The following is a 14,941-nucleotide window of genomic DNA, read 5'->3' as shown; positions in this document are numbered from 1 at the left end:
ACGGAATGAAGGAGATAGATTTGAATAGGAGATGAATTTGGAAATAGGATGTTGAGTACAAGATCTAACACCCTTTCTAACTGCTATTGGCTTGTCTAGATTAAGAATAGGACTAGATGTACCTGACTCATTTTGTAGGTGAGAATCTACCATCGGTTCGTCTTCTTGACTGTGAGTAGGATTCATGATTTTTTTATTTCCTTGAGAGTTTTTCCTTCTAGAGTAGACCTGTAACTCTTGTTGTTTAGGCTCGGGCAGTGTTGCTTCTCCCCCTGTTTTTAGTATCGGTCCATAATCAGGTGGATTTGGCTCATTTGGAGGGCTGGTTTGAATTGACTCAGGTGTAAAAACAGTCGTGATGTCCGAATTAACATCAAGTAACGGTAGGTCAAGAATATCCCAGGAACAACAAGCTTCATCCTGTTTCTCCCCCTGAAGCGAAGTTGGAGAGAAGTAAGGGGTATCTTCAAAGAATGTGACATCACAGGAAACATATGTTTTTCTGGTTTGTGGACAGTAACAACGATAACCTTTCTGAGTTGGAGAGTAGCCAATGAAGACAGTTTTGAGAGCTTGGGGATCAAGTTTACTTCTATTGTGCTCATGAATATGGACAAATGCTATACAGCTGAAGGTTTTTAATGGAAGAGCATTGGATTTAGAAACTTGCGGATAGGTTTTGGAAAGAACAGACAAAGGGGGTTCAAAGTTGATAGGATGACTTGGTAAGTGGTTGATGAGATAAGTAGCAGTTAGGATCACGCCCCCCCATAAGTATTTTGAAACATTCATTATAAACATGAGAGCACGGGCTACTTCCAACAGATGACGATTTTTCCTTTCGGATACTTCATTTTGTTGTGGAGTATCAACACATGAACTTTGGTGTATAATCCCATTTTCCAACAAATAATCACCTAGGATGGAATTGAAGTATTATTTTCCATTGTCGGTTCTAAGAGTTCGGACATTGGTTTGAAACTGGGTTTGAACCATCTTGTGAAAGAATTTGAATATTTGATTGGTTTCGGATTTGTCACGAAGAAGATAAACCCATGTAACACGTGTGTGATCATCAATAAATGTAAGAAACCATTTTTTACCATGAGGTGTAGTGTTTTTTGAAGGTCCCCATATGTCACTAAGGATTAAAGAGAACAGTGTGGACGGTGTGTATGGTTTTGGAGAAAATGAAATGCGAGAGTGTTTGGCTAGTTGACAAATTTCACAATCAAGAGAAATAAGACTTTTATTATTAAATAAAGATGGAAACAAACGTTTAAGATATGAAAAACTGGGATGGCCAAGTCTATGGTGCCATAACATTATTTTCCTAGTACTAGAAACCGACATAGAAGCAATACTGGACACAAAGGTTTGTCGACTCTTCGATTGATCACTCTCAAAGTAATAAAGACCATCATGAATCCTAGCACTGCCAATCATCTTCCCTGATAGTAGGTCCTGAAATTGACATGACAAAGGCAAGAATTTAGCAACACAATGATTATCACGTGTAATTTTACTAACAGAGATCAGGTTGCATTTTAAGGCAGGGACATGAAAGACAGATTCAAGAATAAGGTTCTGAGATAATCTAATATTACCGATTCCAGCAACTGGTGTTAAAGACCCATTAGCAATTGTAACAGTGGTGTGATTAGAACAAGGAACATAAGAGTAAAAAAGATTAGAACCACCTGTCATATCATCGGAGGCCCTTGAATCAATGATCCAAGGATCTTTAGGGTGATTGGAAGATTTTAAAGCTGAGTATAGTTTACCAGATTGAGTCACCGAACATAACCCAGTAGTGGAACTGGAAGAGGGATTGGCTGATTGAGAAGTATTGACGGATGGCTGATTGAGAAGCCTATGGAGTTGTTCAATCTGTTCCTTGCTGAATGGAATAGACGCGCCGGAGGTGCCTGATTTGTCTTGGTCGGATTGAGTTTGGTATGCTCGTCCATCAGTTTTCTTCTGAGGCTGCCAATTTGCTGGTTTTCCATGAATCTCCCAACACTTGTCCCGAGTATGACCAGGACGATTACAGTGATCACACCATGGTCGCTTGCTTGGGCGCTGATCAGAATGATGTTGTCCGTGGGATTTATTTGACACTAAGGCAGACCCTTCTGGTGCAGATGGAGGTATTGGAATGTCATCTGTGAGCATTACCTTCCGACGAACTTCCTCACGACGAACTTCAGCAAAGGCATCTTCCGTAGAGGGAAAAGGATCCCGTGCCACCACTCGGCCTCGTACCTCGTCCAGGTTTCGATTAAGACCAGCAAGGAAATCGAACTCTTTCTTTTTCAAGATTACGCCTCTACTTGACACTACATTCAGCACATGTGGACTCTTCTTCAAAAAACAGATCGAGTTCTTGCCAAAGATCTTGAAGATAAGAAAAATACTGAGTCACCGAATTTGAGCCCTGCTTCATCTCCTTCAGCTTCGACCGGATCTCAAAAATTTGAGAAGCATTCCCGAGATCAGAGTACATCCGGCGGGCTGCATCCCACACCTCCTTGGCCGTTTTGAACCAGAGATAGCGACGGCTGATTTTTTGGTCCATCGAATTGATAAGCCAAGCGAGAACGATAGAATTCTCTGCCAGCCATGTCTTGTACGATGGATCAGTTGGGCTGGGAGCAGGAAGTTCTCCAGTAAGATAGCCCAATTTGCCGCGGCCACAAATAACAATCTTCACGGATTGCGCCCACTGTAGATAATTTTTTCCATCTAATTTGTGGGCTGTAATATGGAGAGAGGAGGTATCGCTTCCGGAAAGAGAAGCAATAGGATTAGAGTTTCTTTCAGCCATGAATTGGCTAGACGTTGCTGATCCAGTATTATCACCAGAGGATATGGCTGTATCGTGTTCAGCCATGAAAGAGACAAAAAAATAGCCCTTTGGCTCTGATACCATATAAAAACCTGAGTGAACTAATAAGTTCTGAATTAATTTATTAATGAATACGTTTCTCTTTAAATAGAGTACAATAGGAATAATAATCCCAAAAAATAAGGAACTGATAAGGAATTGATATTCTAATCCTAAGTTTAAAAAACAAACAAATCCTAATAGAAAATAAGATTGATGTTATCCAAAGTTTGACTAAATCCAATAAGATTTGAATTTTGTCCACAGATTGAATCTGTCACCTTCATTTGGAAATCGCTTTTCTTGTATGCATCTATGAACCAGATTCTTTTTCAAATACATCATCCTTAGTCAAAGTTTTTGGCTGAAAGCGTGCTAAGAAAATCTCAGCAGAGTCTATTACCAGAAAGATTGTCTTGAGCATACCTACCTCGAAATCTTTTCCCCGCTTATCATATTTGCAAGCTCAATTGTGTTTTAAAAAAAAAAAAAAAACACATTTTCTCATAATGATTGTTGATAATACTTATCAAGTACTCCAATTAGTCATGTGGTCCAACAAAATCACATAGGAACATTTCTCTTGATCTCACCTTTCATTTGTCAATCTATTCTGGATTTTCAAGATTTCTTTTTACTTTTGAAGATCATTTTTAGAGCATCAATTCAATAAAAAAATATCTGATGGTTTATAAAGAAATGCAATCATGATTCATGTTCAGAAACTGAGTTAGAAACTTACAGAATTCATTAATCAACTTTGATCTTAGTTCTTCAAGTGCAACAAGTTGAAAAGACGTTTTTCAAGTACATATATCATTCAGTAGGTTTGGATTCGTCTAATGAGCAACTCTCAAACCAGTAATTAGGACTTAGTTCCTTATTCGTCCTGCCCGGTTTTAGCACCTTATTACTGTAAAACTTGAAATGTCGTGCACTCACGATTTATTCTGACAAGTGCCCTTTGTCAATTGTTTTGTGGGGGACTTCATGTTGCTTCAAAATCTTGCAACTTTTGCAGGTCCTTGCAATAACCGAAGATCTACATGATGTTCATAGTTTGGGAAAGGAGGCGGCCGGAGTACATCGCTCTCTTATGGAAGATCTTACAAAGGTTTCTTCACTCTTGTTTGTGTTCTTGTTTCTCTGTGTATGGTCACAAGTATATAGTTTGTTGATTGCATGCTTCTAGGAAAATAATAGAGTAATACCAGCTACTAGTTGTGACTGGAGTAATTAAAGACGATCCATAAATTAGATTCCAAATGTAGTTTTGCGTGTGACTATATAATCTGAAACTTTTAACTGTTGGGCAGGGAAATTCGGTTCTGCTTCCACTTGAAACATTGTTGTCTAAAGATGTAGCTGCTATGACGGATGCTTTGGCTAGGGGAAGAGAGACCAAGATGGAAATATCTCCTCTTCATGGGCAAGCCATATATCATTCTTATTGTTTGAGAATTAAGGAGGCTTGCCATAACTTGAAGCCATTGGTACCATCAATTACGTCGTCTGTGAAAGGACTGTACTCTCTGTTGATCAGGCTTGCACAAACTGCAAGTTTCCATGCTGGAAATCTTCATAAAGTACTGTCTTAATGTTTACCATATTGATGAATATGACCTTAGTACTATACTTTGGCACTAACTCATTACTTGTACTAATCTCCCTTTTCCTGTGATGTTATTTGATAGGCTCTTGAAGGACTGGGAGAAAGCCAGGAAGTAAAATCACAAGGAATAAATCTGTCAAGGTCAGATCTTGCTGTTGATGCTACTGAATTTAATGACAAGGAGAGAGAGGACGTCTCCGAATCAAATGCTGGGAATGCCAAAGATGTTCTTTCCATTGCTGGACTTTCTTTTGAAGATAATGGTTGGATATCTCCACCAGACAGTATCTGCAGTAGTAGCAGTTCAGAATCTGGCATTACCTCACCTGAAGCAAGTTTTCCAGGGAGCTTTAATGATCAAGATATTGAGATAGGCCCCCTTTCACAAGAGGCCAGCAGCAGAGATACGCCAGGTTATCAGAATTCTGCCCCTGTAGGTCAGACTGACAATCAAGAAAATCCACCTTCTGGGCCGTCAGAGTCTAGTATTGCAGAGCTTGGTAACATCTATGCAGGTTCGTTGAATTCAGCAACTAATCAACCGAGTGAATGTCCGAGAGCCATGGCGTTGCCAAGTGATGAATCTGTAATTGCTGCTCCTGATTCTTTGCTTCCAATGAGTAGGAATTCAGAGGAGGGAGTTATGAACCACGATGAAATATCCTCACTGAACAAGGTTAAGATCAGAGACGAAGATCGTGAGGCTCCTTTCCCTAATACAAATGCTGGTGGTCGCATTGGTAGGGGTGAGTATGAATGATAATCGTACAAGTCATCTAAATTCTAAATCTATTGCATCTTTTCTTCCCTGTTGGATAATATCTTGGTCAAATATTCTCTGCAAAGTGTTAAACCTAAGCAAAGATTTAAAAAGAAAAAAGAAAAAAAGAAAAAGAAAAGAAAACCCTAAGAATCACGTGGTTATTGCTATTTGTTGCTTGAATAAATAACCAGAACCCTCTATTTTCTCTCATGCTTGTAACGTTTGCTTTCAACTAGACAAAAATGCTTACGCAATATCAGTCTTAAGGCGGGTCGAGATGAAGCTAGATGGTCGAGATATTGCTGACAGGTAACTGAGATTTTCTTGGAACTGTAATCAGTTATTGGGTTATTCATGTATTGACAATAAACCTTCTTTATACATTGTGGTTTCAGAGAAATTAGTATCTCGGAGCAGGTGGATTATCTACTCAAGCAAGCCACTAGCATAGACAACCTTTGCAACATGTATGAAGGTTGGACGCCATGGATTTGAACATGTGAACTTGGCGTCCATTTGGTATCCACAATGGTCTTTAAACAGAATACAGTCAGGTACTGGAAGAGTTTCATGCACTTTCATGGTGCTGACGCCTTTTTGCGGCATTTTATCCACTTCCATGAAGACAACATGGTTTGGTAAACCCTTTGCCCGTGAAGTATGGAAGCTACCGCACCAATTGGCTCCAGCACAATTTCTTTTCCATCTTGGCTTCACATTCTATGGTTCCCTCTCACAACATGAGGCCATGTCCATTGAGAAATGTACTATGTGGGCCCCTCTAGACTGTGCTGTCCAAGCCCAAACGTGCTCTATTTGGTTCCAAGCAAGCATGTGGAGTAGTGATATTGCTGTTTCACATGCAAGTTTGAGCTCTGAAGCAGGCCAGGACACATTTCCAAACATAACAAGGCTTCGGCATTAAAGTGGGACAAGAGTTTGAAGTGTTACATGCTTTGAAGAAGATTTGTTATTGGCAACTTCGTTGGTATGTGGTCATTACATTGCATTCTGGAGGTTTCTACTTTCGATCAAAGACAGATGATGATCAGCAAATAGGTCCAAATTGTAAATTTGGTCGTTGCAATACGAGGGCTGTATATACCTGAAGTTTCTCGACTAAAACTTAGGAGTCGGCGCTATGTTGCTTTTCGGATGAATATTTTTGTTATCAATAAATAATACTTTTTTTTTTCCCCTTTTGTAGCATCTGGAGACTGGCTTTGCTAACAGTATCCTTTTTTTTTAATTCTCTTTCTTGTATGCATGATGTTGGCCATCGATTACTATCCTGTTGATTGTTAGATCTATCAAAAATTATCTTGTTTTGCATATTTTTTTAATTTGATTCGATTTTGATAGATACACCAGTTAAAAACTAGCCTACTAAAAGAGATCCTTAAAAAATTAAATAATTTAAGGGGAAGTATTTTTCTCATGATTTTCGAGTTTGATTACAAGAAGATGGCGGTCACGGTAGACTTGATTACAAGGAGAAGAAGAGAGAGGTTGAAATGAGGCGTAAGGATATTTTTTAGATTTTAAAAACAAGTGGAAGTGAAAAAATTAGCCATCTTCAGGCAGACTTGATGATCACTAAAACAGTAGGATCCAAAGCAATCCAAATATTCATTCCTGTTTAGTTCTTGGTCTTGACTGTCCCGGCTTTAGTCAACGACGTGAAAGTGACCTTTGACCCCACCAAGAACACCTCATCCGTGCAAGTAAAAGTGTCATAGCGCAAAAAGAACTCCACCAGCATAACCCTAGCCATCAACACCACCAGATCCTTCCCCGCGCACTGCTTGTCGTCCACTGTCGGATCCTCCGTCTCCCGGCCGTTGGACCAGTACACGTACTTGATATTGGCCTCGGCCTTGCCCATGAACCTGTACGGCACGAACGTCTCGGGATTCTCGAAAACCTTCGGGTCTTTTGTCGCGAATGGCTGGTACCCGTAGATCAGCTCACCTTTCTTGATCTTAAACGACGCGTCGTGGCTCTGGATCACCAAGTCCTCCTTGGCCCTCGCGCACTGGAACGGCACCGGAGGGTCGATTCTCAAAACCTCGTACACCACAGACTTCAGTAACGACATCTTCTCTAGCGCCGCCAAAGTGACCACCCCACCTGTGAAGTATAAAATAAACTCGAGTAAGTCTCACGTCATTTAAATATAAAAGTAAATATAAATTCTTATATGATATTTAGTAAGTTAACATTCTGTTTTAACTGTAGTATTACTTTTTTAATAGATTTATAGAGAGTAATAAATTTTTAATACAGTATTTAATTTTTAAAAATTTAATTCAACTGTCAAAATAGGTGTTCTACGATAAGCCAAGGGTCTCAGGCTTCCTAATTATTGTTACCTTCTTGTTTCACAACGTTCCTTATCTCCTTTGCCAGGTTGGCATGCCACGTGGGACTGGCGCGTCCGAGCCACTTGAACAGAGCCGGAAACAGAACCTTCAACCCACCGTAGGTATTGAAGCACGTGATGAAAATCAAGTTGTGACAAGCCTCGTCTCTCTGGATCCCAAAGTCCTTGGCTTTGTCCAATGTAGGGCCGGCCGAGGACGAAAAGGCTTCGAAAATGGTCTTATACTTGCCCTTGACGAGAAAAGCCGGGATAGGAAAAGTGTGGATGAGAAGATCTTCCACGAGCTGGAGAAGTTTCGGAACTCCAAAGGTCACGATAGGTGTCACTTGTGGGACCAACCAAATGTCGACGAAGGTTTTGTTTCCCTGAGGTCCTAAGTCCGTCTTGGACGGGCTCTTGTCGCAGAACAATTCGAAAATGTAGTTGAAAGAAGCGCTGTCGCTTATGGGGTTGAAGTTCACTTCTTTGCTCTTCTCCAGTTGGGATTCCAAGTTGTTAAAGAGATCAGCGAGGGATTTTCTCAACAGAGGAATGAAGTTGTCATGCTTGGAAGCAAGGACATTGAAGAAGTATTGCTTTAGGGCCTTGTGTTTCGGCTCCGAGGGATCGAGGAACGCGAGGACACGGTAGCCCCCAAAGAAGTTCACAGAGGGCATATAGGTGGTGTCGAAGAAGTTCGTTTTCTCGACTTTCGTCGTGTCGAAGAGGATCGGGAAGCTGATGGCGTCGAGGAGGACGACGACCTTGGACTCCTTGGCAATGAAAGGGCCGGGCGGGGCGTTGGCTCGGAAGACGGTGGACTTGTACTTCTCTTGCCGGGCGCGGAAGAAGCCGTCCCGGCCTTGGTTGTAGTAGAAGTCCCATCGATCCATGATGGCGCCGATAAACGGCGGATCGTAGCTGCCGGGGATCTCTTTTAGTGGGAGCTCGTCATCGTCTTGGGGTGGATTGAAGAAGAAAGGTTGTTCTTCGTGGAAGGGGTTGAGAGGAATAGGGTAAGTTGGAGTTGGTAAAGACATGTTTTGATGATTAATTATGATCGTAGTGGTAATATATATATATATATATATATATATACACAGTAGTACGGAATTTTATAGCTATTAGGAGTGGTGCAAAATGCTTAAATGTTAGTACATGAATGTTTAGAGTAGTATTGTGATAGTCTCGATTTATAGATAATTGATTAGGAACGTAACAAATACGGCAGATGAGTTTGTAAACAAGAAAAGGTTGATAAGGAACGTACCAAATATGGCAGATATATATGAGGTTGTAGACAAGAAAAACGTGCTCTCTTATCTCTTCAAACTCACAAAAATCCCAATTTTGAACTTTATTTTTATATAAAAATTTTCATTTTTTCTGTACCCAGTTTCTTCCCCTACAGTTATCACCCTCATTTTTTAAATACTCTTTTTTTTTTTGGGTTAATTTGTACTGTGTCAGGTTGTTCCTCACTAAAAATAATAATAATAAAATGACAATACAAATTAAACCACAAAATATTTGTATCAATTCAATGACATACCCAAACACAAATCCATACAAGAAACCTATTTACAATTAGAAACTAAATTTTAACTTTTCATCCTTTCCTCTTTCTTCTTCCCCTTTTACATCAGTTTTCTGCATCTATCTTCTCTCTTCCCTGAAACTTATCCCAAAATAAATATGGTATTTGTTAGAAAGATACCAATAAAGTCTACTTAAAATTTTACTAAAAGCTGCAAATGGAGACATATGAATGTGCAATAGCAATAATCATTTCCCGCAAACAATTTGTAGTAAATTAAACCTTAGGATTACTCCACGAAAGCAACTTGCAAATTGCCAAAGGAGATTGAAATATATATATATATATATATATATATATATATATTCACATTCAACCAAAATATAAGCAAATATAGCAACCGACTAAAGTGGTGCCTAGTTAGGAATTTCTACCAATTATGGCTATCAAGTATCAAGCAATCAAAGAGTATAAAATTTGGAGAAAACCAAAGTAGTGGTCCCTAAAAGATTGACACGTCCGGGGGTGGTCCATACACAGTTTTCCAAGAATATGGAATGAGCCATTTGCTGCCATTATTGCCTAATAAACAAAGCCATTAGCACAAATTAATCAGATTTTTGCACCCATAAGGCATAACTGAATCAGGGTTGCAAGGGAAAAAAGAGTTGTAAATTTATGAAATAGTCTAATCCAGTACATTAGACAAAAGAAGATATGTGAAGAAAGAAAACAAAACTCAAATTGTTAGCAATTGTACAAATGGTATTGTTAGCAACAAGTCCGGAAATATTCTTTCAAAAATGTGCACAAAGACTTAACACGATCATATGAATGTTTTTGAAGCATCTATGATAAGGTGGTCAGGACGACTGTTGAATAAGTGCCCACAGCTCGCCTGAAAAGACGAACATCACAACAAGAAAACAGCCTTTAGCGATGACCCATATAGAGATGCAGTCGTCGCTTAAAATTTGGAACTAAACATGTCGTCGCTAATTCTTACCGTGTGTCAATTGACTGGAGATGTCAGTGGACCCCACTTCTATCGACGACGTGTTTCACACAGTAAAACGCCAAATGTGCGGGAATTTCGCGCTTTAAAGAATATTTAGCGACAGCACGTGTCGTCACTAAATGATTTTAACAGTGCACAATACAATTGGCAGGTTAGCATCCTAAGGTAAAAACTTGGCGTTCCTAAAAGCGTCAAAATTTTTTTGGGCAGTAAAAATTAGAGCATTCACCGCTATAATTTTGAGAAAAACTTTTAACGACGACATTATCGTCACTAAACATTTTTTGCAAAATTTTATTCCGAAATTGTAGTGAGAAATTAGGGCGGGTCAGTGATATTTTGAGGACTTGTGACTTTGTTGTCGCTAAATGTCTTAGCGTTGGAACGACGTGGTGTTTAGGACAAATAGCGACACGTTTTCGGTATCCGCAATGGTCTTTAAACAGAATACAGTCAGGTACTGGAAGAGTTTCATGCACTTTCATGGTGCTGACGCCTTTTTGCGGCATTTTATCCACTTCCATGAAGACGACATGGTTTGGTAAACCCTTGGCCCGTGAAGTATGGAAGCTACCGCACCAATTGGCTCCAGCACAATTTCTTTTCCATCTTGGCTTCACATTCTATGGTTCCCTCTCACAACATGAGGCCATGTCCATTGAGAAATGTGCTATGTGGGCCCCTCTAGACTGTGTTGTCCAAGCCCAAACGTGCTCTATTTGGTTCCAAGCAAGCATGTGGAGTAGTGATATTGCTGTTTCACATGCAAATTTGAGCTCTGAAGCAGGCCAGGACACATTTCCAAACATAACAAGGCTTCGGCATTAAGTGGGACAAGAGTTTGAAGTGTTACATGCTTCGAAGAAGATTTGTTATTGGCAACTTCGTTGGTATGTGGTTTCTGGAGGTTTCTGTTAGGTATGTTTTTCAGTCGGTGTCACAAGTGGTGTTACAACACTGATTGTGACATTGATGACAGTTAAGTATTTTGGATTGTGTATTCAGTAAATAAATTTGCAGAGGCTATGCAGCAAGATAATAATGATGCAGAAACAGTAAAGACACACGAAAATGATATTGCAGTTTGGTGCGCATACCTACTCTGCGAGGCCACGCCCAGACAATGAACAATCCACTAAGTTCAAAGGATTACAAACACCAATCAGACTTATACACCTAAAGACTCCATCTTTGACGTTGTCGCCGTTGCCTGGAATCTCCTTAATGGCCTTGTCCAGCGAGCACCACTTGTCTTCAAACTGCACGGCGAAATCCCTTCGGCTAGCAATGTGCTTTCTCCCAAAAGCTTCTAATCATTTTTTCGAATGGCGATCTTCAATCAACACATAAAGGCTTGATCTCACATAGACTTTTTTCTGAATATTTCTTCTATGAAAACCATGCCCCAAATGTATCCTTTAATTACCCAATATTTTTTTCAAGGGGCCCAAAAACTCACGTATGCCACTTATGTATATATAGCAAAGTTGCTCATGTGCCTATCCAGATTTTTCTGTTTTCAGCCCTGTGTCCCCACACCACGTTTTGCCTCTGTCTTTTTTTTTTTTTTTTTTTGCCGTTGCCCCTCTAATTCAAAAAGCTCCTCAAGCTTGAAGATTTGCCAGCCATTAATTCTCCCAAAAGTCCACTCTTCATTTTCAGCAATCAAATCCTTTGATTTGTAGTCCATAAACATGACAACAAGACTTTCCTTAAGAGGCTCTCCTATTTGTTGTGCCAGCCAAGCTTCCAGCCAATTTGCAACCAATTTGCTAAAAATAGTTTTCAACCAATTTGTCAAAAATAAGCCAGTACAAAAATGCACTAACAATCTCCCCCTTTGACTATTTTTGGCAAAACTAACAAAAAAAAAAAAACTTATTACAAGATAAAAGATAAAATCCAACTAAGGGGTTATTTGAATTAAGAGTTCTCCCCCGTTTTGACAAAATACAGCCAAAGTTAAAAATAATACTAATAGAAAGACCTTTTAGAAGCTGTTGCTCCCCCTGAGTCCGCTACGAGTCTTACTCCCCCTGAATGTAACACTTTCTTAAACTTGATATTATCACCCGCCAAATGCTTGAACCAGCCACCATTACTACACACATAACCATTAGTACATGCTTCTAAAGAAGTATAAGTCCTATGACACCTTATTTCCTTACCCAAACACGTCTAGAAAATTTATTTTGCACATAAATCCTTGCTTTAGGTGTCCTTCTTGAGTTTGTGGAATTTGGTGGATTCATGAGCATACCTCTCTTCAAAGCATTCAAATACTTATAGCATCTTGCTCTTACATGGCCAGCTAAACCGCAGTAATGACATATGGGAACAAATTTTCTACGTCGAGGGGGTGAAATAATAACCTTCTTACTGAGGATTGTCCGAGGTTCAGAAGCGGGTGTCTCCTTCACAAATACTATCTTGGACGTTGAACATTCACCAGTGTAGCCAAGTCCATGATGATCACAACTTGCTTTTCCTATAGAGAGAATATGATCCAATTTGGTGGTGCCGGAATTCATCATCTTCACTTTTTTCTGAGTGCTCTCCAGTTCAGCCCTTGTGTCCTGCAGCTTTTTCTCATTTTCAGTAGCTTGAAATTCATAGTTAACGGCAGCCCTCTTAAGCACATCGTTCTCTTTAATAAGCTCATCAACTCGCTCTCGTAGAGACTTATTCATTTCACACACTTTAACCCATTTGCTTAACATGGTCTTATAGGATTCTTGTATGGCATCAATAGTCAACTCCTCACCATCACTGTTACTTTCAGAATCTGAAAAATCTCCTCCGTTTTCACTGTTCACGAAATATGTTACAGGCAGTGTTGCAACACTGTCTGCGACACCTATTATAACACTGTCTGTAGAAACACCTTGATTAGTATAAACATTGAAAGCAACGTAGTTACTCACATTGTCTTCATCATCCAGACTACCTTCAGAGTCTTCATCACTCCATGTTGCATTCAGAGACTTCTTTTTCTTCTTTAGAGTGCTGGCACACTCAGATTGAATGTGGCCGTAACCGTCGCATTCCTGGCATTGAATACCCCTATTTTTTATCTTCTCCACTGTATTATTTGCTGCAGCTTTATTCTTCTGGAAATGGTTTAAGTTTCCAAAGTTTGGCCTTTTTTTCTTCTTGTTGAAATTCTTAGTGCCATCAAGTAGTGGAGAGTGTGAAACCGAACCTCTTTCTTTTAGAAAATCCATCCCTGCTATAACAGACCAACTCCCAAAATCTCACCAAACAAAGGGTTAGTGAACCACTTTGATACCAATTGTTAGGTCCGTTTTTCGCTCTGATACCAATTGTTAGGTCTGTTTTTCAGTCGGTGTCACAAGTGGTGTTACAACACTAGTTGTGACACTGATGACAGTTAAGTATTTTGGATTGTGTATTCAGTAAATAAATTTGCAGAGGCTATGCAGCAAGATAATAATGATGCAGAAATAGTAAAGACACATGAAAATGGTATCGCAGTTCGGTGCGCACACCTACTCTGCGGGGCCACGCCCAGACAACGAACAATCCACTAAGTTCAAAGGATTACAAATACCAATCGGACTTATACACCCAAAGACTCCCTCTTTGACATTGTCGTCGTTGCCTGGAATCTCCTTAATGGCCTTGTCCAGTGAGCACCACTCGTCTTCAAACTGCACGGCGAAATCCCTTCGGCTAGCAGTGCGCTTTCTCCCGAAAGCTTCTAATCCTTCTCCCGAAGGACGATCTTCAATCAACACATAAAGGCTTGCTCTCACATAGACTTTTTTTGAATATTTCTTCTATAAAAACCATGCCCCAAATGTATCCTTTGATTACTCAATATTTTTTTCCAGGGGCCCAAAATCTCACGTATGCCACTTATGTATATATAGCAAAGTTGCTCATGTGTCTATCCAGATTTTTCTGTTTTCAGCCTTGTGTCCCCACACCACGTTCTGTCTCTGTCTTTTTTTTTTTTTTTTTTGCCGTTGCACCTCTAATTCAAAAGGCTCCTCAAGCTTGGAGATTTGCCCGCCATTAATTTCCCCAAAAGTCCACTCTTCATTTTTAGCAATCAAATTCTTTGATTTGTAGTCCATAAACATAACAATAAGACTTTCCTTAATAGGCTCTCCTATTTATTGTACCAGCCAAGCTTTCAGCCAATTTACAACCAATTTATCAAAAATAATTTTTAACCAATTTATTAAAAATAAGCCAATACAAAAATGCACTAACAGTTTCTACTTTCGATCAAAAACAGATGATGATCAGCAAATAGGTCCAAATTGTAAATTTGGTCGTTGCAATACGAGGGCTATGTATATACCTGAAGTTTCTCGACTAAAACTTAGGAGTCTGGCACTATATGTTTGCTTTTATGAATATTTTTGTTATCAATAAACAATACTTTTTTTTTTCCTTTTGTAGCATCTTGAGACTGGCTTTGCTAACAATATCTTTTTTTTTTTAATTCTTTTTCTTGTATGCATGATGTTGGCCACCAATCGTTGAATCTATATCAAAAACTATCATATTTTACATATTTTTTATTTTAATTTAATTTAATTTTGATCAGATACAATCCTTAAAAAATTAAATAATTTAAGGGAAAATTTTTTTCTCATGAATTTTTCACGAAAAAAAAAAAAAAAAAAAAAACCTTACAATATCTATCAGTTTTAAACATATTCACCATGTTTCTGGACAAAAAGTAATCATTATTTTTATTAAAATAGGCAAGACTTATCATCTTCATATG

The 14,941-nt window shown here is 39.2% G+C and overlaps 2 protein-coding genes across 2 annotated transcripts in view; one reads left to right on the top strand and one right to left on the bottom strand.

Moving 5' to 3' along the window:
- LOC21409625 (serine/threonine-protein kinase SMG1) overlaps positions 1-6,534 on the top strand; it is a 21,645-nt gene extending 15,111 nt beyond the window's left edge. Inside the window, exons 11-15 of the mRNA XM_024165509.1 lie at positions 3,909-4,001; positions 4,204-4,473; positions 4,582-5,245; positions 5,499-5,571; positions 5,658-6,534. Coding sequence (XP_024021277.1) covers positions 3,909-4,001; positions 4,204-4,473; positions 4,582-5,245; positions 5,499-5,571; positions 5,658-5,757 — 1,200 coding nt within the window. The 3' untranslated portion in view covers positions 5,758-6,534. The remainder of the gene's footprint in view (positions 1-3,908; positions 4,002-4,203; positions 4,474-4,581; positions 5,246-5,498; positions 5,572-5,657) is intronic.
- Positions 6,535-6,691: 157 nt separating this feature from the next.
- On the bottom strand, positions 6,692-8,907 carry LOC21409623 (allene oxide synthase 3). Its single transcript, XM_010097952.2, has 2 exons — positions 7,635-8,907; positions 6,692-7,392 (listed from the first exon to the last, which is right to left on the bottom strand). Exons 1-2 carry the CDS (start codon positions 8,662-8,664, stop codon positions 6,902-6,904), a joined length of 1,521 nt encoding a protein of 506 aa, XP_010096254.1. The 5' UTR covers positions 8,665-8,907; the 3' UTR covers positions 6,692-6,901.
- Positions 8,908-14,941: the final 6,034 nt, after the last annotated feature.

Source organism: Morus notabilis, unplaced genomic scaffold (assembly GCF_000414095.1).
Source record: "Morus notabilis unplaced genomic scaffold, ASM41409v2 Scaffold115, whole genome shotgun sequence".
NCBI lineage: Eukaryota > Viridiplantae > Streptophyta > Magnoliopsida > Rosales > Moraceae > Morus > Morus notabilis.
This window is presented reverse-complemented; position numbering and strand designations above follow the sequence as displayed.

What these genes read in the sequence shown, in the direction of transcription:
- LOC21409623 (XM_010097952.2), bottom strand. Translation starts at nt 8,664, where the DNA reads ATGTCTTTACCAACTCCAACTTACCCTATTCCTCTCAACCCCTTCCAC. An exon ending in GAACGTTGTGAAACAAGAAG is followed by an intron (nt 7,393 to 7,634) that starts GTAACAATAATT and finishes TATACTTCACAG; the next exon opens with GTGGGGTGGTCACTTTGGCG.